General features: G+C 40.1%; 1 protein-coding gene across 1 annotated transcript; it reads right to left on the bottom strand.

Moving 5' to 3' along the window:
* Positions 1-3,261: 3,261 nt before the first annotated feature.
* On the bottom strand, positions 3,262-22,632 carry MEPCE (methylphosphate capping enzyme). The gene is made up of 4 exons (XM_044077344.1): positions 20,626-22,632; positions 11,747-11,965; positions 8,303-8,429; positions 3,262-6,117 (listed from the first exon to the last, which is right to left on the bottom strand). Exons 1-4 carry the CDS (start codon positions 21,967-21,969, stop codon positions 6,050-6,052), a joined length of 1,758 nt encoding a protein of 585 aa, XP_043933279.1. The 5' UTR covers positions 21,970-22,632; the 3' UTR covers positions 3,262-6,049.
* Between the last annotated feature and the right edge of the window lie 1,512 nt (positions 22,633-24,144).

Below are 24,144 nucleotides of genomic sequence, written 5' to 3'. Positions count from 1 at the left end.
TATATTCAGTGCAGCTACAGATGAGGAATGAAGTCTTTAGCATATCAAAATGTGAGTACATTTCTGTATAAATCCTACCAGCAAGTTATCAGAAGGCTGAGAAATTGTGTTCCCTTTACTAAACAGAAAAAAACAGACCAATACAATTTTAGCCCTAAACAAGTTAAGTTATTTATATTACAAAAAAATGTATGTTTGACATTTGATTTCTTTTTGCAGCATTTTTATCTAAAAAAAATAGTATCAAAATCAGTGCAATTTACTTAAATACTATTTGCAATTAACTGTCCACTGAAACGTGGGCTTATTTTTAATGTGCACCAGGAAGCTGCAGTTAAACCACCTGTCAAAGATACAGTTTAAAAATTAAAACATACTTTCTGATGCTGCCTCCTTGCATTCAAAGGTTTGTGTCCATTTACTGACAAACCAAACAAACTAGCACAGGCTATTGATAGTCAAACTATTTTCTAAAATGTTCCTTCTCTATTCTTTAACATTACTGTCAGTCCTTTACAAGGCAGCTAGAGATGGGTTTAGTCACAGTAGTCATTCCATGAGTTACAGACTATAAAATCAACCGAAATGACAGAAACCAACTACACTGTAATCAATTTAACCCAGTTATGTTGCAATTTTATGTGTTAATATTTTAACTGGTGAAGAGCAACACATTTAACTGAAAACATGACATGCTGCTTAAAAGAAATAAGCAAAGGATCTTGGAAAATTAAGTCAAAAATGCAACTTCAGTGAACAGACCTCTGGTTGAAAGAAACTGTACTCACCAAGTTTTGTCTCTTCCCACATCCATGCAACATCCCCCTCCCCAATAGCCTAAAAGTACTACACGGTCACTTGTAGATTGAGACAAATAAATCTCTCTCCCTTCCCATTCATCAGCTCTTAGGAGAAAATTAAATTTTGATTAAACTGCCAAACTTTACAGCGCTTTTTTTAACACCTTAAGAAAATGAATAGGCACACTCCCTTCAAATGAGAAGTCAACCACTATGTGCTATGGTTAAACCTACTGGACCATTTCTCTCATCCAGACAGTAAGCAGTCTGGACAAAGAAAAAAATAAAGTGTGTGTGTGTGTGTGTGTGTGTGGGGGGGGGGGGGGCAATATCAGGGACAGATTTTAAATACTACTTTTCTAAACATAGAAAGTTGCTAGAACAACAGATTTTGCATCAGCAAGCATTTTTTGAAGGATATGAAGCATAAAACTCACATATCTGTCATTATTTAGTGACTTCAATCCTCCATGATTTGCCAGAAAAACAAACTTTATAAGAAACAGACCAAAAATACAACTCAACAATCTGGACAGTCAAGAGGTATGCACTGGACAATTCAGTATAAAAAAGAATTTGCAGCAACAGGACATCCAGTGCCATCAGAACCAAAGACTGGCACCATGGTGCAGAGGGATGGATCCTTTATAGCGACCAATGCAACTGGGGTTTGCTTAGCAGACCCGGCAATGGAAGATTCAGGAAAGAAGAGGAATGAAGGAGAATGACCTGCTCACCTCTACTGGGCTAGCTAGTAAAATTTCTCCAGTGGAGAACTGGGAAACTACCTCCTGTGCTTGAGGAGAAGGGGTGAACTTGAGGAAGTGAGGGACAGACAGCCCATTGCATGACCCACCTTGATTCCACAAGCTAGGTGTTTATGGGTCACATAGGGTAAACCGGAGAATCCTTAAACCATCTCTAATGGCTATCTAAATGATGATCCCTTCCATTAAGATTTAATCATAGTGACGGGAAATGAATGGGCAGATTGATAGGGTGAGAGGGTGAAGGATGACTGGCAGTGGGAGCAAAGTGTGTACAAAAACATTCTGTTTTTAACCAAAACTCATTCATATGTGTATACACATACCCATACATACATTATACGACACAGAAGAATTCTGTATGAACAGGTGCATTATGCTAAGGAGCTATGCAAGAGCCTGTACATGGGGGAAATGAGCAAAGATCACTGGCAGTAAAAAAAAAAAAAAAAAAAAAAAACACAGGAGGAAATCCCTGGAGTCACTAAAATCAATGTAGAAAATTCTCATAAAATGTAGCTGTGACAGTTTCAGCAGTGCATCTTGTCAGTATATGGAAAAATCTAGCTTGCAGCTACTCGGGTTATGCCACTCTTCAGAAAGAGACAGTGTGAGAATTTACCACAGCTACCCAAAAAAAAAAAAAAAAAACTGTTCAAGACGCACAGTGAACTATGCACTACAATTACTCCTACAAATTGTGGTAACTTGTCTACCCCCAAATTTCTTGTTACCCTAAAAAAAAAAATCCTTGAATCAGTATTTTCACAATTTGACAAGGGATCTAAAAAACACTTGTGTAATATGTAATACTCTCACTTCCCACAATACCCCCCAAGAGTCCCTGACCTTGGCAAAGTATGTAATTGTATACTGGCAGTAAGCAAGAAAGTCAATAACCTGCATGTTTACCTAGTATGCAGAATGATGCCCTAATGCTGGAAAACAGATCAAACTTTGGCAATAATCTAGTTTGAAAGAAAACTAGGAGAACACCCACAAATGCAAGGAAGTCTAATGACTATGCATTCAAGATACACCTAGACTAAATTACTACCTATAAAATTCACTGTACAGCCTTACAATGACAGTTAGAAATGACTGCAAAAATGACTCAATTACGGCTGTGCAACTGGGTCAGAAGTGTTTCAGTCTTGAACCGTACATGCCCCCCCTACACACACACACAAATACAACTAAGAAAATTTAAGCTGTTCATTTTTTGTATTGTAGTTTTAAAATGAAATAACACATGTAGACAGAATGTTTACTTACTTTTGTTGACCTTGTTAATCCCATTAGGCTTGCTTTCTAATTTTCAGGGGAAACTTGATACTTATGGAGGAAATTTAGTCACATCACAGAGAAAAATTCCACTACTCTTTCCAGTAAGTGCTGTGGGATCTTTAACGTTCATTTAACCTACCACCAAATTCACAAAGCTAGGACTGCAATTTATCTGAAAGATGGTACCTTAAGAGTGCAGCAGCCTCCTAATGTAAATCCAAGCACCCGGTGCAGGAATAGAACTCACAGCTTTCTGCTCTTCTAGGCATTAAAGAAAGGTATGCAACCTGCTGAGACATTGGTATTACCTGCTGAATCACACACACACTGCTGTTGGCTGCTAAAAAAAACACATGCTTTCCTTAGAGCTTGCTGACTCTTTCTGGCCAGGAAAACATTACTACAGATGCCACAGGACAAAAGTTTATTTCTCTTTTCCAAAGTATGAGCTGTGAATCACAACTCCAAAAAGTTGTGCTCATTTTCTACAAACCCAGAACAGCATAAGATGCATTACAAACCAAAATCACTTCCTGGAGGAGGGTCTGGAGTATAATTAATGGAAACACTGATGACATTTTAAAATTATTCTTAAATAAACTCCCTTGCTTAAAAAAATTGTTTATACACTTTTTTAATTTCAGTAATGAAAATAAAATCTCATTAAGTCCCTTTAGACTGGGTTACTGGCATAGCCAATTAATTGGTCAGACAATGTGTGACTTGACAAGTTGCTGTAAGAATATAACAAACAGGCTGCAGAACAAATGGGAGGTAACAGAAAATCAATTTACAGTAGCAGAGGGTGGTAAGTAACAGATAAAAAAAAGAAATCTGCCACAAAACAAGATAACCGTCCGTGTATAGGGACCATGGTCAGCAAGTGAAATGGGTGATGTGTGTATGACAGAGGTTTTATTTAACACTACTCTAATGAGCAACCAAAAACTACTAACAATGATGAAAACTATACTACACCAACAAAACTTCTTACTGGATTAACTACTAAACTGAATGAAATACAGGACTTTATCTAACACAGACCTGAAAAACTATTCATGAAAAAGGCTAACACAGACAATGTCAGAATGTACTGGTATCAATTCTAAACTTGTCATCCCCAAAAAAAGTGACAAGAGGAAATATGGATTTTATGTGAGCATAAAAAGTTTAAAAAGTTAAGCTAAACAAGCTTTCCATATGCATGCATGCAACAGTACTTCTTCCACATACAATCTGTCCTGCACATAAGCAATATTCAACAAGTCAGAAATTAAATGTGTAACAAAATACTTCCCTATCATTCCCTGCCCTTACAGACACCAAACCACAAATGTAGTGATGCAGTACACACATGCCTGGTCAAACTCACCACTGCCTTCAGTTAGCAGCATATTATCTATACTAGAACAGTGAAATCAGAACTTGATTAAAAAAAAAAAACTTACTATGCTCGCCTTTGATACACACACACACACCTTCAACCATGCTTTTTTATGTGGCATGTACAAGTATAGTTCAGAACTGTTTTAACCACTCGTCCTGTGAGACTGTGTCCTTTTCAAATACCTGCAGTTCTAGAAAAGGAGCAGTTTATGCTGATAACTTCTACAATGGACATAAAAATCTACAAAGGACATAAAAATGGGGACAGAGGTTGAAGAGCTGATGAAAGTGGATTAAGGGATTAATTTAAAAAACAGCCTTAACCGTGGGAAAGGCTTTAGTGGGCAACGCTTACAAAAAGATGGGAACGGTACTTTGTTTAACTTTATAATTCTCAATATGTTAAATTTGCTGTCTTTCAGAGACTAATCATTCAAACACAGGCGTTTCAATAAATGCTGCATTACACAGCTGAAAATTATGCACAAATCATACTTCAAAGATATGAGGATAGGTCAACACAAGTATCAAAAAAGGTTATGGATAGGCAGGGAACTAGCAAGTTTCTCTCAACTAGAAATACAAAACACTTGATAACAGCTCCTGTGGAACTTAAGGAGCATAAGGCACTAAAAAGGTGATCTTTGCATTCTTCAGCAAGTACCCACTACCAATGTGATACAGACATTCAGTTAATAATGGTTACTGGAATAAATAATCCTGAATATACCACAAATGACAAGGATTACAAAATCAAGTCTGCAAAATGTAAGAGCTATCTGACAAGAGATTATTCTGTAATGCATAACCACAGACACTAAAGTAAAAAGAGGTGTTAACTAATTTTTCATCATTTCTACTTAAAACTACTACTCTGAAGAAAATGACAAACTAAATCAGTGCCTCATCATACAATTCCAAAATCTTACAGAGATCAGAAATGAAATAAGGGCACAGCTTCTCGGAAAACAACTGGGATAGTAAAGAAACAAGTTATCTGGTTTGTAACACACACACTGAAATTACTCCTGTTGAAACTGCATTCAAAACAAGTTCCATACTGAAGGGAAAAGCTCAGGTTTTCCTTCCATCATAAATAAACAGTTGTCTTAGCATGTCTGTGCTGCCAAGATGTTACTCCAGTGACACAGCTCTACTTGCTCGGCTGGTGCCAATTAGTTATAGCACAATGTAGCACAGGTAGCAGCATACTGCCCAGCTGATGCAGCGTACTTCTCACTTGCTGTCTCTTTCGAGAATGTGCCTTAGAAGAGTTCACTATTACTCTAATACTCTTGCACTGTACTCTCCAAATAAAACGAGGAACACATAGACGGGAGTAAAATGAGCAACTCTCAGCAATCCACGTGTAAAAGTTTGGCTTCAAAGTAGACCCCCCGCAAGAAACTCCCCCCCACCCCATTATCCTCAAGTTTTTGGGGAGAAGCATGTAAAAATACACAACTCGTCAGAAGCAAAGGTAACCTGTAGGACACAGTCTACTGAAGAACAGCTACAGATGAAATGGACTTTCAAATGTCATTCATGAGTACTCTTAAAGCAAAGAAATGGTCTGCCAAACAACAGAATAGGAAGGCTAATCTACAACTGTGAATGGTGAGGGTGCACAAAATAACTCTCAGTTCTGCCGACTTCAATTTCAAATGGTCCAGCAAACAAATCTCCAAAGTCTTTGAAAATCCTCATCTTCCAAAGCTTTTAAGGTCTCTTTGATGATAAGCTCAGTGATCACACAATGGACAGAGTGACAGCAGTTTCCCTTCGACACTGGCATCAGCCTTCTTTTGCTCAGCTTTCACCAACTTCACTGGATAATGGTTTGCTTTTGTGAAAAAGATATATCGGACGCCGAAACCCTAGAAGGAAAAAAAAAGTTATTTTCAGTTGCAGAATGCTTGCCAGCATTGTCTGTATGTCCTACAAGGCATAAAGGACTCATGTCTGCTAAGCAGAAACAGATAAATACTAGGTCAATCCACCCATCAAATACTAGAACACCACTTTGACAGAACTATGACACTCAGATGGCAGAGGAGAGCTCAGCTAGTAGCTTGGATTGTGGGGGGTGGGGTTGATATAAAGAGTGACTAGAGGTCATCTCTCAAGAGACATATACACAGAAAGTTTGGAAGAGATACCTAGGATGAGGGAAAGTGTTACAGACTTTGCAAAGAAGCACAAACCACCTTCAAGACATCACTACACTGGGAAGAATAGAGGCAGGTGAGGAAAAAAAAATCTCTCTCAATCCTACAGCATGACATGCACCAGGACTTTACCAGTGCAGCAAGGAGAACAAATGGCTTTCTACAGGTGCAATACTACAGTCGTCTACACACCAGAGAGAGAGAGAGAGGAGAACCAAAAATTATTTAAAGTACAATAATGCTACTATAGTGTTATGAAATACCACAGGGAATCAGGATTTGTCTTCACACCTCAGGCACAACAGATGAAACAGTAAAAAATAGCTGACTAACAAATTACAACTCTGTCAAGCAGTACAGATTCAGGGGTGGGGTGTCACAGCTTAATGTCCCTGAACAAACAATCTATTGTGCAAGCTTTCTGGGACAGCAACAACATAAGGGAGAGTCAAAGGAACACATACTTCAGTCTTGAGAGCTGACATACTGACACACTAACAGGACCGCATAGTAAAAGCACAGCAGTGGTCAAAAACACAACACTTAATGCAGCCATGCACTATAGTAGAAGTGAAATGCTAGGACTCCTACACATAGGCACGGAGTTATCAGTACAATTACTGATGTCATTCAGTGAATCTCAACACTAAACAATACTTAACCGCTGCAGGAAAATGTCCACCCCTTACTCAGCTATTGCTTTCCCACTAATTTCTACCAAGGTGCTCCCTTCCTGAAAAGCGGCAATCCTGTGCTAATGAAGGTAAAGGCCACCTTGCTACTTCCATGTACCCTACAAGGATGGAAGGCCAATCAAGTAAATGGAAAGGGAGGCTGACTTAATGAAATCAACCAATGAGGCTAACCTGCAAGAAAAAAAATACACCTAAATGTATTAAACTCAATTAAAATATTTACTCATAAATACTAATGGTGATGGACAGGTTGACAGACGAGATCAGACAGGAGTCCCCGTGGACTATGATGTTTGCAGATGACATTGTGATCTGTAGTGAGAGTAGGGAACAGGGGAAGGAGACCCTGAAGAGGTGGATATATGCTCTAGAGAGAAGAGGAATGAAGGTCAGCAGGACTAAGACAGAATATATGTGTGTGAATGAGAGGGAGCATAGAGGAATGGTGAGGATGCAGGGAGTAGAGGTGGCGAAGGTAGATGAGTTTAAATACTTGGGATCAACAGATCAGAGTAATGGTGAGTGTGGAAGAGAGGTGAAGAAGAGAGTACAGGCAGGATGGAGAAGAGTGTCAGTAGTGATTTGTGACAGACGAGTACCAGTAGGAGTGAAAGGGAAGGTCTACAAGAGGGTAGTGAGACCAGCTATGTTATATGGGTTGGAGACAGTGGCACTGACAAAAAGGCAGGAGTCAGAGCTTGACGTGGCAGAGTTGAAGATGTTAAGATTTGCACTGGGTGTGATGAGGATGGACAGGATTATTAATAAAGTATATTAGAGGGTCAGCCCAGGTTAGAAGGTTTGGAGACAAAGCCAGAGAGGCAAGATTACGTTGGTTTGGACATGTGCTGAGGAGGGATGCAGAGTATATTGGGAAAAAGATGCTAAGGATGAAGCTGCCAGGTAACAGGAAAAGAGGAAGGCCTAAGATAAGGTTTATGGATGTGGTGAGAGAGGACATGCAGGTGGGTGGTGTGACAGAGCAAGATGCAGAGGACAGGAAGAAATGGAAACAGTCGATCTGCTGTGGCGACCCCTGACGGGAGCAGCCGAAAAAAGAAGATCCATAAACACTACCTTGCATCTGCTAAAATCAATAAATACACTGTACTAATTAAGAATCATGTCTCCCCCAAACACCTTCTAAATCAAATGAAGAAAGATCCTAGTTAAGAAAAATAAATGCTATTCCACCTTACCTTTGCAATTGCTTGATGGAGTACCAACACGTTCAAAGGTGACGAAACCAACCTCGTCGGACAGAAGATATGCTATGAACTGATCAGGTTTGAAAGTGATCTTGCAGTAGTTCTTGTAGATGGTCTCCTTAAAAAAAAAATAAAAAAAAAAAAAAAAAAAAAAAAAAAAAAAAGGTTTAAGCCTCATCTGAGTACATTCCTTACAATGTGCACATGCACCCACTTCTGCAATCACTCACAACAATAACTGCCTTCTCAGTTGCTGAAGCAGAAAAAAAAAGTACAGTTAGCCACAGAAGTCAGAACCAAGCAATGTACACAACAGATTGGATTAATTTAAGGGATTAACTGGAGGCTGTTCACCTAGGAAACAAAGCCATACACTGAGCTCTCTCCAAGACTCCTTGATGACAGCATCTTGTCTACAGGGCACCCATCTATTGGGACGGTGGCAATCATAGGAAAGCCTAATGTAAGCTCAATGTAAGACACACACACACCCCTCCAAACTTGGAATCATGGTAGGGAATCTACTGCATCTTCACATCTGTTTGTGCTGGGGTGGGGGATTCCAATGGGGTTTGTATGCTTTCTCTTACATGAATCACTTCTCCTACTGTGGAGCAGGAAGAGGTTTTAAAAAGACAGAAGCCGAATCAGAACCACGCACTTGATAATGATCTTGACAGTGACTCCCAGATCACTGTCCCATCCCATCCGCCCCACCCCCCGGCGATGAACCAAGACTGAAGCCAAAGCACTAGGTACAGAAACTTGAGCAACTGATGCATTAAGAGGGCTTTCAGATACCCCAGACATTAAGGGAGATAACATGTCAGAAGCCTGGATGTGCTAAAAAAAGAATGCAAGTTATTTTTTTGCCAAGGAAAAGAAATTCCAGACAAACAACACACACACACAGGAAATCTGGACACAATGCAAGAAACTATATCTTGCATGGGTTTGAAGAAGTATAATTTGAAAACAACCCTCAAACCCAAAAGTTACTAGTTCATAAGCTTAGACAAATGAAAGTAGAAAGGGGGTAGTGAAGCCTGGGGATGCTGTGGCAAGGAAGTTATGATTGCTGAGAAGGTTTTTTTGACAGTCTGCTGAGTACACTTCTCTAAACTTCTGAATATGTTTGTCCTGCTGAAGAAAATAAATGATTAAATGATCTATTTTATAAGCAAGGGGACAAGACATGGCTATCCAATTTCTCCTTGGTTCTTTGCATTGTCTGTAGCCACTTGCTAAGAAAATAAACTCTCAAACAGATTTAGCTGGTACATGGATATACATGGAGCGCACAAGAAAAAACATTGCTTGCTGATGATGTTATATCACACCTGACAAATCCTGCAAAGACACCCAGAGCTCTCCTCTATTTCAGCAGCATCCATTACCCACAGCAATATGCTCCAAAGACAAAAAACTACAGTCTACACACAAGTCTAACAATTTGGCTTGAGATGCCCTGTGTTCAAAATGTCTCTCTAAATTATGGAGCTTAACCCCCAAACATTGTCACTTTCAAAAGCAAATTAAAACAATACCTTACAACACATGGAACTGCCCCTACTTACCTTCTGAGTAACTTCTCCACAGCTATATACTTAAAACAATCTATAATCTCCCTAGGAATCCCGAACTATTTTAAAACAAATTCTGAAGCAATTAATACCATATGTAAACAGTGTGAATATTAGCCTTACCTTATTCTGACCCACCTGTTCATTTTCCATCACATCGTACAACTTACCTTATTCTGCCCCCTAGCTATTCATTCTCCATCATGCCATGCTACTTACCTTATTTAAAAACATTTCAATATAAATACAAATGCTAAATGAATAGGCAAGCATGAATAAAACTGACCAAGAATGAACATGCACGCTGAGGATGACTTTGATTTTACTAGTGGGTATTTCTTTTGAATTAATTGCTTCTTTTAAATGAATTGCTCATTTTGCACTTCAAGTAATTTAGCACAGTTTTTAAACAAAGTTTTTTATAATATTTTTAAAATCAGAGGTCATCCTCAACGTGCATGTTCACTCTTGGTCAGTTTTATTCATGCTTGCTTATTTATTCATTCTTATTCATTTAGCATTTGTATTTATATTGAAATTTTGTAACTATCTAACTTTTGCTTTTAGAAGCTAATTGATGTTCAGTACGTGACACTTTAAATAGCTGCATTTTGCATTAGTTCTTTTTGTCTGATGAAGTCTTGCTCACACAGAAGCAAGACGAAAGTGCTTACACTATTTGTTTTTATGAATTAAAACTTGTCTCTGTGGATTATATTTTGTTCCTTGGATTTGTCTTGCCACCTGTGGTCATTTTTCAGCATTTTTTGCAGTTATTGAAACATTTACAATACAAAAACATTTCCATTTTCACAAGTGACAGCTAGTATATCTGTAAAGGTACACAGGAATTAATCATATTTTGACAGGACTGAAAGAATTTGACATAAGTTGACTATGCAGCAGTTCGTGTTGTTCTTAGTGGTCATGAAAAATATATAAAATCAGGTCTCAGTCTCTACTTTATGCCTGTACTGTGCCTGGTTTGCATGACTCCAGGAGGACTGAATATACTCAGTGTTGTCAGCTGGAAGTTCCCTACAGTGATTTTAACTTGAAATGTAATAGTATAGGTTCATAGGTAGGTACTAGGCTATAGGCCCTAGGGCCTATATAAGCCTAGCCAAACGGTACCCTGGCTTTTGCCACCCAAGAAAATTATTTTCCTGTGCCCCTGTCAAGCAGAGCCACAGGAGTGATCCCTGAGGTGAATTTCCTATCTCCCATCCAATCATCAAGATTTTTCTTGAAGAGAGTGCCAATGAGGAGCTTTGTTTGATACAGATGTGACCCACCCAAAAAATCATCTCTTGCTGTTGCCAGCATCCTTTTACATTATTGTATCGCCACATAAACATTTACTTAAGAAAATAATTTAAGGAGTGAAGCGGTTTCACATTTTGCTGGAATTACTTACACACATTTAGAATGTGGTTGCGATAACACGCAAGTACCAGATAGTCTTCTAAGACAGCCTAGAGAGCCAAAGAAAGTTTTGTCCATGCTGGGAATAGGAAGAGAGCTGCCCAGAGAGAGACAGACTATGTTAAACAACTATCATAATGCTGACTGTCTCATACAACTGTGCCATTCCCTTTCCCTATGTTGCACGTTTCAGATGTATGCCACATTCCTGGGCCAACATCCACAAATGAAGCAATCCACAGATGCCTGGTGACTATAATTCCTTAGCAGATTCCTTCAAAGACCACCACCAAGAGCAAATGTGACCAGACTACAGTTGTTCACAGACATTCTAGTACTACACAAAAAACGCCCATCAGTACCACACTGTTCCATTACTTAGTTCGGTTTGCTGGACAAAAAAAAGTCACATACACTACAAACTTACTGTCAATTTTTTCCGTTTCCCATAAGAACACCATGGTTGTGGTTCAAGAACAAGTAATCCTCCTGGGATGAGCTGCCGATAAATACGTTTGAACATTCGTTTGAGGCCGTCATCTCCCCAGTTCAGGTGCACCCACTTGGTTAGACTGAGACACAGGATAACATCATACTCTGGTTTTTGCATATCCAGCAGCTCATCTGATTTCAAAACATAATTTGCCTGGAGAAGAGAACAAAAGTTTAAACATAACGCAAGATACAACCAATAACAGTTCACCTTAAATCTAGTAATATCAGCAGCAGGCAAAGCACACTGCTCCCTGTACAGGCCAAATGGTGAGAAGAAAAAAAAAAAAAAAAAAAAAAACTGGTTCAATAACTACCCATTGTTATGGTATTATCCACAAGTCCTTTTCTTTGAACTGTCAAAGAAATTGGAAACTATTTCCACACAGTGAGCAAATCCCCATTACCACGTTGTAACTGATCAAATATACAACTTGGTAAACATCATGTAGTGTTAAATAAATAATAAAAGGTTGTAGGAAAGTCACCAGGACGACCACAGCAGGAAAGAAGAGTTTGACGAAAACGTACATCACGTGGAGCGTTAATTTGTGGTCTTTTGCTGTGCTGTGGTTTGAATAAACTGTTAATTTCCTGCCATGGTCGTCCTGGTGACTTTCCTACAACCTTTTATTATTTATTTATTGGTTGTTTTAAGGTTGTGGTTCGCTTTTATTTTGGATTATGTAGTGTTAAACAACTAAAAAAAAAAACAAATTTTGAACATCAATAGTAGCTCCTGGTCAGCTTTAGTGTATTTTCCTTAACTTTTATTACCGCATCCCTCACATTAGTGCATCATGTCTGCAGAGGCCAGAAAGCTATGTGGAGAACCCAGGTCATGCAGCAGATTCATGGGGAAGGGCGTGTTGTTGCACAGAATCTGGATGATGCTAAAGTGTGACCCAATGTGCAGTGGTAGATGTGCTTTAGGTCCTATAGGTCTTATCCTCCTTCACCAAGAAGGCTTGCTGGTGAAATGCAGTCCGCCTGTGTTAGTTAATTTTCTCACCTTCCGCACAGTGACTGTCATCTGCAAAGCTACACCTCAAAAGTGTCTTTCTGCTTGCACTATGAAGTGGAATCCAGGCAGTCCATACCAGATATATATATATATATATATATATATATATACACACACACACACATACACACACTTCTGGTGGGGGGAAAGCCCCAGCATGTGAAAGTGAAGTCATGAAAGTAGAACCTAGCACATCTGGCAGAAGCAATCGTGAAATTTTGTTCTGCAGTCTAAAATGTCTGCATCATGTCTGGACATGTCAAACATAGCACAGGTTTACATTAGCTAACGTACCACAACCTTTACTAAATATATCAGTATTGACACTCGCTCCACACACACACACAAAGTAGAGATTGCAATTCCCCCAAGCAGTAAACAAATGGGATATGCTGCTGCAGCTGTTTCACCAACCACTTTCAAAATTAAAAACTCATACTTTAATCAAAACAGCAAATGTCTAAAGTAATCAAGATTACTTCTATTATAAACAAATTACAAACACTATTTACTAAGTTATTGCCATCAAGAGGTTTAGTGCTCGGGCTACTACTACTAATGACAAATAATATCTTATACTGAAACATATTACCATATCCAGCTGCAGAGGTTACCACTGTGGCTTGACCGTCTCTGGCCTGGGTAATGGCTGAAAAGTGTCCCAACACTGAATCACTTATGCAGCCAACAAATAAGTCCCCAAACAAAAGCAAACACTATTCAGCAGAGCTACTCCAAGAATATCAACTTCTCCCTACATACATCTAAATCCCTCATTCTTGTTTCTAACTTTCTGACATATTCTTCTTTCGGCTGCTCCCATCAGGGGTCGCCACAGCAGATCAACTGTTCCATTTCTTCCTGTCCTCTGCATCTTGCTCTGTCACACCAACCACCTACATAACCTCTCTAACACATCCATAAACCTTATCTTAGGCCTTCCTCTTTTCCTGTTACCTGGCAGCTTCATCCTTAGCATCTTTTTCCCAATATACTCTGCATCCCTCCTCAGCACATGTCCAAACCAACGTAATCTTGCCTCTCTGGCTTTGTCTCCAAACCTTCTAACCTGGGTTGACCCTCTAATATACTTATTAATAATCCTGTCCATCCTCATCACACCCAGTGCAAATCTTAACATCTTCAACTCTGCCACGTCAAGCTCTGACTCCGCCACGTCAAGCTCTGACTCCTGCCTTTTTGTCAATGCCACTGTCTCCAACCCATATAACATAGCTGGTCTCACTACCCTCTTGTAGACCTTCCCTTTCACTCCTACTGGTACTCGTCTGTCACAAATCACTACTGACACTCTTCTCCATCCTGCCTGTACTCTCTTCTTCACCTCTCTTCCACACTCACCATTACTCTGAACTGTTGATCCCAAGTATTTAAACTCATCCACCTTCGCCACCTCTACTCCCTGCATCCTCACCATTCCTCTATCCTCCCTCTCATTCACACACATATATTCTGTCTTAGTCCTGCTGACCTTCATTCCTCTTCTTTCTAGAGCATATCTCCACCTCTCCAGGGTCTCCCCCACCTGTTCCCTACTCTCACTACAGATTACAATGTCATCTGCAAACATCATAGTCCACGGGGATTCCTGTCTGATCTCGTCTGTCAACCTGTCCATCACCATTACAAATAAGAAAGGGCTCAGAGCTGAACCTTGATGTAATCCCACCTCCACCTTAAACGCATCCGTCACCCCCACCACAGACCTCACCGCTGTCACGCTACCCTCGTACGTATCCTGTACCACTCTTACATACTTCTCTGACACTCCCAACTTCTTCATACAATACCACAACTCCTCTCTAGGCACCCTGTCATACGCTTTCTCTAAATCCACAAAGACACAACGCAATTACTTCTGACATTCTCTGTACTTCTCCATCCACACTCTCAAAGCAAACATCGCATCTCTAGTGCTCTTTCCTGGCATGAAACCATACTGCTGATCACTAATCATCACCTCCCTTCTTAACCTAGCTTCCACTACTCTTTCCCATAACTTCATGTTGTGACTGATCAATTTAATCCCTCTGTAGTTACTACAGCTCTACACATCACCCTTATTCTTAAAAATTGTTACCAAAACACTTTCTCCAGTCCTCAGGCATCCTCTCACTTTCCAAGATTTCATTTCTAACATGTTTTTAAAAATATAAAGTTCAAGCTCTTCCACATTACAATGAAAACAGCAAAATATGAATGATTTCGGAGAATGACGAGCTTAACCCCCTACCCTATAATTTCCAGGCATCGCTACCACCTCCGGTCTGAGATACAGCATTTGAAGTGTAATCTAGATAAAGGAAACACTCAAGACACTCAAAACAAGGGAAGAATATTTTAATTTCTCAGGCATGCAGCAAGAAATGAGGTACAAATGTTGTAATTTCACTCACATGCATTTTGTAACACAAAAGGAAGCCCTTTTTCCATGCATACATTCTTGAAAGAAGCAAAGTCAACATGAAGAGAGTGACTAGTTTTCTATGATGTGAATTTCCAAGAAAGAGCGAACAAACATTTCTAACATACCATTCCATATGTGAAAACATGGAGGAAAATGATGCCAGCAAGATTTTATTGCTCCCCTTCTTCTTTATACTAACATACAAAACAATGACATGACACAAAACATCTCACTTTGGAAGATACTCATAAGTGCTAAAACTTGCACAAAATTTCACAGCGTGCAAATGGGGGCTCCCGGAAGATCAACTGGTGAATACAAGCTTATTCATACATCCTGATCCTCCTAACCCACCATCCTATATCCAAACTTAACATTCACCTCTCACCTCTAAATCATACCAGCATAATATCAGAACAGTACCTTGCAAGATGAGCAGTAGCAAATCACACCCTAACCACACCTCCAGCCCGGCAATGGATGCCAGCCTGTTGAAGCTGCTGAATACTCATTTCTGTGTCAAAATAAATATTGATGGCCTAAACACACTTGAAAAAACATGGTTACTGTACTACACACAACAGCCTATTTTAACCAACTTATGGTCGGTATGAATTCATATAGACCTCAATATTTTCAGCACTATTTCTCATCTCAAACTACATACAGATTAGACCCCATTTTTTGTTGTTCTGAACAGGTCTCTCAACATCATGAAAACCTACTAAGATTTCAAAAATCAAACCCACTACTTTGACAACCTCATTTTCACTGCTTGCCTCTGTATCAACTATTCAGGGCCTTCTTTTCACTGCTTACCTCCTTTTCAACTACTCAGGGTAATCTTTTCTCAACTACTGCTGCTGCCTTCTCCCCCCCCCCCCACAAATATATCAATTTCCAGACCTACTACTCATCATCCCCACCACCCACAAAAATATAGTGCTCCTAAAATCTATCCTGCACTAAATTTAAACTAACATGTTTTACACACATATACCGATATTAGACAACTCCGTAGAATAAGGGGGGGGAAATGTGAGATACTTTTCTTTCATATTTTTCTGAAAGGTAAATAAAGCAATGAAAAGTCTCAGCTCAGTAGTGAATTCTACTGTTCACTACCTCAAGAATTCCATTTGTTACTACCGTCCAGAAGATATTTTAATTTTATTTAACATTTGTTTACTGGGATAGTCCGAATGGACACAGGTCCATTTGCAGAAGAGGCCCGGGGAGAAAAGATCCACAGTAGGTAACAATAATCAGAACATGAGACAAACACATACCAACAATATATTACACATTTTACATCTGACTACAAAGCTGTTCGAATAGTGACTTGTTAAATTCTGCCACATTCAAAAAGTATAATTTGCAAAAAAATAATATGCAATACATTTCATGGTCAACACCAATAACCAAGGTAAAGTAAATCGAATGGAATCAAAACAAATCACAACTAAACAGTGAACCTACAATTCTATATTATCTGCTCAACAAATTAACAGAAAAAAAAAAAAACCCAAGCAATGCATTATCAGGCTACACTGTAAGAAAAGCATGCTCAAAACAGTTTTGCCCATACATGATCCTCTGGTGATCCTCAGATCTGAATATTAAACAGCTGTCAGTAATATACACATGACGTGACATGCAAATTAGCATGCCTGCCAGTCACCTGTGGTTTCCCCACCCATTTCCCTGTCAATCAGTACCGACACGCTCATAGCTACGCAGAACTAAACTGGAGGTACTGTTCTAATATTATGCCATCATACCATCGGGATTCAGGTGTGCTCCACAAAGCCTTTACTTACCACCCAGTCCCCCAAGGTCACAAAAATAGACTTTTCCAATTTAACAGGCCTTACAATCACATAAAAAGCCAAAGAAATGTAAGCAACTGGAAGATCGATGTTGACAACAGAAAGCAATAATTTCCTAACAATATTCAGCTTGGCAGTCGAAGGTTCACCACTGACATACGACAAAATGGAAAGGAACCCTTCTCTCTCTAAAACCTAAGACCAGCACAATGCTCTCAGCCTTTCTTGGGCCTAATGGCTAAAATCTCTCACCCATAAATTATCCAGATTTGTGTCATGCTGTGACTGCTGTCACCTTTTGCTACTAGTATTCGGCACATCCACACTTTTATACACCTTCACCATTTTAAACTACCTTTCAATACTCACTGTAGAGTGGTAGGTATTATGCTAAATGAAATCTCACTCATTTCACTCTAAATTTCCTCCATTCTCTATCTTGTTGACTCTCTAAAACTCACCCTACTCCCCTTCTGCCATGTCAACATCTCCTTGTTTTCCCTTATAAAAATTAAAACAAAGTATTAATTTGGTACTGCTGCTTTTTCCTGCATCTTCTGTGATTTTCTTCCAATCTTTAATTAGCTTGGGCAGGTCTGTCCCTAACTTTCTCCTTAGGGTTTCTTTCATTTCCCCCAATGCTTGAAGTACTGTCCATGCTTTCCCATCACACATCAGCACAACAATGAAACAAACTGCAGTTAATGCATTTTTTTGCAACACTCCAAAGTAGAAACTTTGTTCCCCAACATACCTAATTACTGAATATACATACTACCTCTGAGGTAGTGTGAACTCAGGTGATATTACTACATTCACAAAGGGATGCATAGCAACACTACTTAAACTGTGGGGTTGCAGACCAAGCAAAAAGCATCTACTTAAGACCACACTTCTTATAGTGGTCAGCAATGCATACAAGGTGATGTCCATGGCATACTGACTGCTGTACGGTCTGCCCACCCTGCTGCCTTTAAATGCCCTTACTTCCTTGTACTGTGCCTCTTCTATCCCCCTCTTCTTACAACTCTTGTATGCTCAGTCTTCTGCTCTAAATTACTAACTGCTATGTATTTTTTGTCTCTTCTTCCAACTCTTGTCCACAGCCCTGAGCACTGCATCCTCATCCCACCCTTATAGCCTCCCCTGATTTATCTCCTACATTTGACACTCCTTCCAGATCATTTACACTCACCTAGACCCTCTCCAAACTATAAACCACACACCGCTGGCTAATGATAAACAGAATATACTAATCCAGATGTGAGATAGGCTCCCCAAACCCTTTCTGGTCAGGGTACTGCTCTTCTAAGAATTTTTGAAAAGTGACACATACACACTGAAGATACATAAGTGTTGAATAGTACATTTACTGTAGGTGTGTGTGTTCACATGGGGAAAACTATATTTGGTCATGTTCTTACAGATGTCATGTCTAACAGAGCAATCTGCATATAGGTAGCAGGCTGTGAATGAGTAGGTCCTGTCGGTGCAGTTCAGTGTATCTAGCAAGTGATTAAACGTGTGTATGCATAAGAGTTTCTACTAGTTTAAGGGAAGGTATGCATACTATCGGGGAACCTGACGGGCTGCTTGTGATACTCATGGAGAGAATGGAGTGTTTGAGCATGCAAGCATGTGGTGGTTGAATGACTGATTTATGTAAAATGTGGTGTGGGGCGAGTGCTTGGAAGTTTGCAATGTGCATGTTTTTTGTACATCAGTGTGACTGATGGGTTGTACGCACAGTTGAGTTACACGTTATATATCACAGTGACTAATCAGTTGTGTGGAGTGAGTATGCTGGTAGGGGCTTTTAGTGTAGAGTGCCATTAAGTGAGAAAAATGTGGGGAGTGTTTGGAAGCTTTTATTAAATCAGTTGGGCTGTGTGAGAAGTGATGTGCGAGATGGGTGACTGTGCAACACTCTGACCCAAGTGGCACTTACCAAAGGTAAGTATATTCTCAGAACTGACTACATTAGTTCTGAATTAGAATTAGGGGATGCAACAACTTGTGTGTGTTTTGGGTTTGTGGGCAGAACATGAGCTTGTATAAATATATTTGCTATGGATGTAGTACAAACTATCAGGGCAGTCAACAAGTGGGAACTGTCAATGTACTTTTTTTGACAAGTAAATGATCAAGTAGCCCAACCCCCACAATTAAGGACAACCCCCTTATCTCTTCCACCTTGGTCAGGTCAACATTGAAAATTTCATCTTCTCTGGTACAGTTTTGCACCAGGCAACTGAACCCTTCAATGGCCCAAGACCTTAATTAATTCCTGCTCCTTCAGTACCACTGCAGTTATCATAGTATCTGGCCCTGGAAGATTCAGTAACCCACTCCTTTACAGTCTCCTCTCCATCCCGTAACATGTCTGGACACCAGTGCACTGTACAAGTCTTCCAGTATTTCCTACACCTTGACCACTATGGCATTTAACATAGATCTGAACCTCCCCACTTTATTGGGGTAGTGGTGATCTTCCTCTCGGACCTTTCATTTAATGCCTTTATTTATGTAAATCATTACTCTGTCTCCATCCTTCTTTTCTCTATCATTCCTAAACAACCTACATCCAGAAGCCTCCATGTCTCATCCCCACATTCCTGGTCCAAGTTTCTATGATAACATTTACATTCAGTTCGTGACCCCATCACAACTGCAGCCCCCCTCCCACTCACCCAAAATATTCCTACTCACACTCCTTGCCAAAGGCAATATTGTAGTTGAGGGCCTCACCAGTTCATTTCGAGTAGAAGTGGGCATGTCGCAAAATGCGTGACAACCTGGTCTGCATATTTAATTTGCTTGTGCATACATGACATGAAAATATTAAATGTACACAAACTGTTAATACAGTATCGCCCAGGAAAAAAGCTGTTCTTAGCAAAAGGTCCTGTTAATGACACAGGAATTGTCGGCTATTAGTGCAATAAAACTTGTCAATTACAGATGTTGGTAAACAGTTTACTGTTATCTTACAATATCAATGCACTTTTTCTTCGGTTGTACATTCGGAGGGAATGCATATTCATGAATGACATATCAGGGGGTGGGGTTTTGGGCGAGGCTTGCTACTGCACATCTGGTGGGGCCCTCAACGACAATATCGCCCTGCAAAATATTAACCAGCCATGATTCAAGGGCACCCATTAGTGTTCTGGTGTTTTCTTTTTTTTTCTTTCTACCTCCTTCTACATCAGCGACAACTTCTCCCATTCTTCCATCTTAGCTCAAAGGCAAGAGCACTGAACCTTGTTTTTCTATCCCTATGTCAACCACCAATTGTCCTACTTTCTGCAACAAAAAGGAGCATGATCTCCATTATTTTGTGTGTGTTACACATAAAAACATTCACTAAAATAACATGAATATCCATAAAGAAAAATTAAAGTAATTAATATTAATGCAATTTTTACGCAACCACATAAAGTTATCTTTCATGTGTAAGAATAATCATTTTACCAAACAGTTCAAAGAATTGCACAAGTTTAAAGAAAACCATTTAACTTGAAGAGTCTTACCTGTATAAAAGTGATGTTGTTGGGGAATTCACACCCTGAACTTTGCAGCGGAACCGGAGGTGCAGCAATGGGACCCCTGCTAACAGTCATTGAAACAGGGAAATGTCTCTTTGCAGACCCTTCTTCTTGGGAGCACATCATCTCCTCAGACAAATAGTGGCGAATATTCCGTTTGGCTGCATAAATCAATCCACCATCAATGTCAATTCCAACAATATGTGAGGGTTTGCAATTCTTTGCTATGCCCAATGTTACATGACCCACATTGCAGCCCAAATCCAAAACTCTCTTTCCTTCAAACCAGTCAGCATTCATGACTTTAAGTCTTTGGTCCTCACTCCGAGCTGGATTCCGGTAGCCATAATACTGGCTGTAGTTACCATACTGAAACTTCTTCTGGTTACTCTTGAACTCTGGATGGGAGTGCTGATGCTGAAATGAAGGCTTCCCCTTGGGTTTTAATAACTGGTTCTTGTTATTTTCAGCATCGACAGTTCCTTGAGCCCCAGATTCAGATTTGCTTGGTGTTCTCCGCCTTTTGCGATGTCTTGAGGAGCCCTGACCTACTGCAGCCTGTTCAGAGGGTAAAATAGGAGAAACAATCTCATCACGACAATTAATCACTGTATTTAGTTCATAGGGTTGAGGCCCTTCAACAGTGGGAATGCCGATAATATTCCCTGACCCAGTGGGTGCACTATTGTGAATCTCCACTGCTGACACCCCAAGAGGTGCTGGAATCTTGTTTACTACAGTCACATCTGCAAATGAAGTATGGTGCCTATGCCGATGCCGCTTTCTCCCCAGCTTCAATGGGGACACCAATATGTCACCATCACCAGAGTTCAAATTGAGTGGGTCTGTAATATCTTTAGGAATCAGAATTTCCACTGGATCACGATTTCGAACTGGTAATGGTGATGACTTTGGTGTCTCTGCATTCAGTTTTCTATTAACCTCTTCATCCAGCAAGCTGTTGAGATTCAGTGGATCAAAAATATTTCCACCCAGCAAAAACTTGGATGGCAAAACAGGATCACAGTCAGAATTTGCCCTTCTTCGCCTCTTAAAGGTAGGGTGTCTGAATCCAGTGTTGAAGCTACTGCGCCTCTTCGGCACTCTCTGGTGGTGGGGTGGTTGCATGCCATTCCTAGGCTTGGGTAACTCCCCAATAGTACTGTCAAGCTCCACCCTCTCTTTTTCACTCAGAAACAACAAACCTCCCCCCTCGTCACTCTTTTGAGTTGCCTGCACTTCTGCGTACCCTCCCACAGGAGGCGGCTCAACTTTAGCAGGAGGTACATTCTCACCCGCAGCTTCCTTTTCCACAGACATTTCGATCATGTTCTGTATCAGACATTGATCACAAAACTATCAAGACAAGAACGCGGGACTTACTTTACCACTGATCTCTTCACTGTCGTGCTGATGAACTAATTTTCATTCAACATTCAATCACGCGCACGTGACAAACCGTTTTACTCAAAATACGTCTCTCGCGCGCACGGCGCTAGTTTAGCATAGCGCACTCACAAACTACGACCTGACGTCATTTAAACAACGTAGAAGACGACAGAAGAAAATTAATAATTCATAACTCGGGGACCTCGATAGGAAAACACTTAGCGCCCTGCGCGAGCAATCGTCCACCTCTTTCTGCAGGTCTGTCCGTCACAGCTTGTTTATCGATTTGATCTCAGGCACACTTCCTTCAAATGTAAACAAAACAGATACTACTGGTAAATTAAGCTACAGCTCTTTGGACTGGCTTTTTTGTTAGAACACAGGACGTAAAAAAGTTGCAAAAGAAAAAAAATACTGCTCAATGCAAATGTTCGCTGCAAATATATTATATTTTTTGCAGAACTATCGTTCTATAATTATTTGTTATTTTCATGGAAACATTTGGTAACCACCGCGCGTTCTACAAGTGAGATTAACACTCCCCTCCCTAGCCTATCTACCGTTTCCCTTCCCCTTACACCTTCCGCTGGAGCTCAACTGTCTTTTGCTGTGTTAGTAGCGTCGCCACCTCTCTTTATATGCTGGAACGAGCCCCTGAGTAAGGTTGATTGGCAACATACCGGGCCTATCAGTGTCTCCCTTCTTGCTTGAAGAGAGGAAGTCACACCAATGAAGCTGTATCTGGGTAGACCCGAAACGAAGATTATGTGGGTGTCTGATGCAGGTGCCTGTATAGTTTTAACAATCTAAGTGTTATTTAATGTGTTAGGACGTTACTGGTCTCTTTTTATGCAGTTTATAGAGAATATAGTAGTTAATTTAAATGGACAGCCAGTGGTGGTAGACCACGCATTTTATATAGGAGAGTGACGAGCGTTATGATCATAAAATACGCGTAGTATAATGGCTCATTGGTACGATTACTACGTAGCTAAAATAATTCTGCATTTCCTTTAATGTCTAATATTTACATGTGACGTTGATGTACGTCTTAATTGTTTCGAGCTTAAACTGAAGCTGTTTTGTTGTGGGGGAAGGCTTTGTGCATTCCTCATCTCTTACATGGCTGACTTGGTCCACGTAGCTTACTGGGAAATGTAGTCCATTGTTTCTAAATAAGGCATGCCCACTAGGTTTAGGACATGTCCCTGTTTGTGCTTCTGCATATATGCTGACATTTTGATAACGTGACTTCGGCATATTACACATATCGCCATGTAGTAATTATGTCGTATTATCTCACTTCGCAGAGTAGTCTTGATTTGCTGCGTGTACGAAATTCATAAAAGTTCCCAAATATTCTGGCATTGTAAGAAGGGAAAAATCTGTCTCAGTACTAAAGAATATTGTAGTGTTACATTAAACGGTTTGAAATAATAGGATCAGCTCTCTATTACACCGATACTTTATTGGAGTGGGAGGATGGCATAATGGTTAAGGTGTTTACCTTACAGACACAAGGTGCAGGGTTTGATTCTCACATGGGGTAATTGGCTAGGCTTGAAATGGCCCACAAGGGTAGTTAGCCTAGTACTAATCTATGAATCAATTTAGATGTTTACTGAAATTCTAGCTGGGCATAACCCATGGTCAGTGGAGGCTTGTGGATAAAATCTCCACCATCATCAGATATAACCATGTTACAGTGGCCAGTAAAGTACAGTTTTGTACCTACCATAAATGTAGATGTTCGAGGATCTCCATTGCTGCAGTCCTGACAAATGGGTACTCCGCTGCCCACCATCGGCCCGAATACCAAAGGGCTAGATCCGGTGTCGGTCACAGGCGCCTGAGACTGACGTAAGTACTTGTCAGTACAAATGCGCATGACCGACGCCATAACCTCAGTCTTTCTTGCCTCAGACGTCAGAATGCAAAAAAGAAAACACCACCCAAAAAACCCCAATCTAAAAAGAAAAAGGGGGAAGGAGGGAGGGAAAATGGGACTGCAGCAATGGAGATCCTCGAACATCTACATTTATGGTAGGTACAAAACTGTACTATGTTCGTGCCTCCCATTGCTGCAGTCCTGACAAATGGGTAGAATCCCAGAGC

This window comes from Protopterus annectens, chromosome 7.part0 (assembly GCF_019279795.1).
Source record: "Protopterus annectens isolate FY-2018-M chromosome 7.part0, PAN1.0, whole genome shotgun sequence".
In the NCBI taxonomy this organism is placed as follows: domain Eukaryota; kingdom Metazoa; phylum Chordata; order Ceratodontiformes; family Protopteridae; genus Protopterus; species Protopterus annectens.
Note: the sequence above shows the minus strand (reverse complement) of the source record. Positions and strands in the feature narration are given on the sequence as shown.

Bases quoted from the DNA above. Each gene is read 5' to 3' on its own strand.
- MEPCE (XM_044077344.1), bottom strand. From the start codon at position 21,969: ATGATCGAAATGTCTGTGGAAAAGGAAGCTGCGGGTGAGAATGTACCT. The intron at 11,966-20,625 runs GTAAGACTCTTC...TCTCTTCTCCAG, and splicing joins ACAACATCACTTTTATACAG to GCAAATTATGTTTTGAAATC. The intron at 8,430-11,746 runs GTAAGTTTGTAG...TTTTTTTTTAAG, and splicing joins GGAAACGGAAAAAATTGACA to GAGACCATCTACAAGAACTA.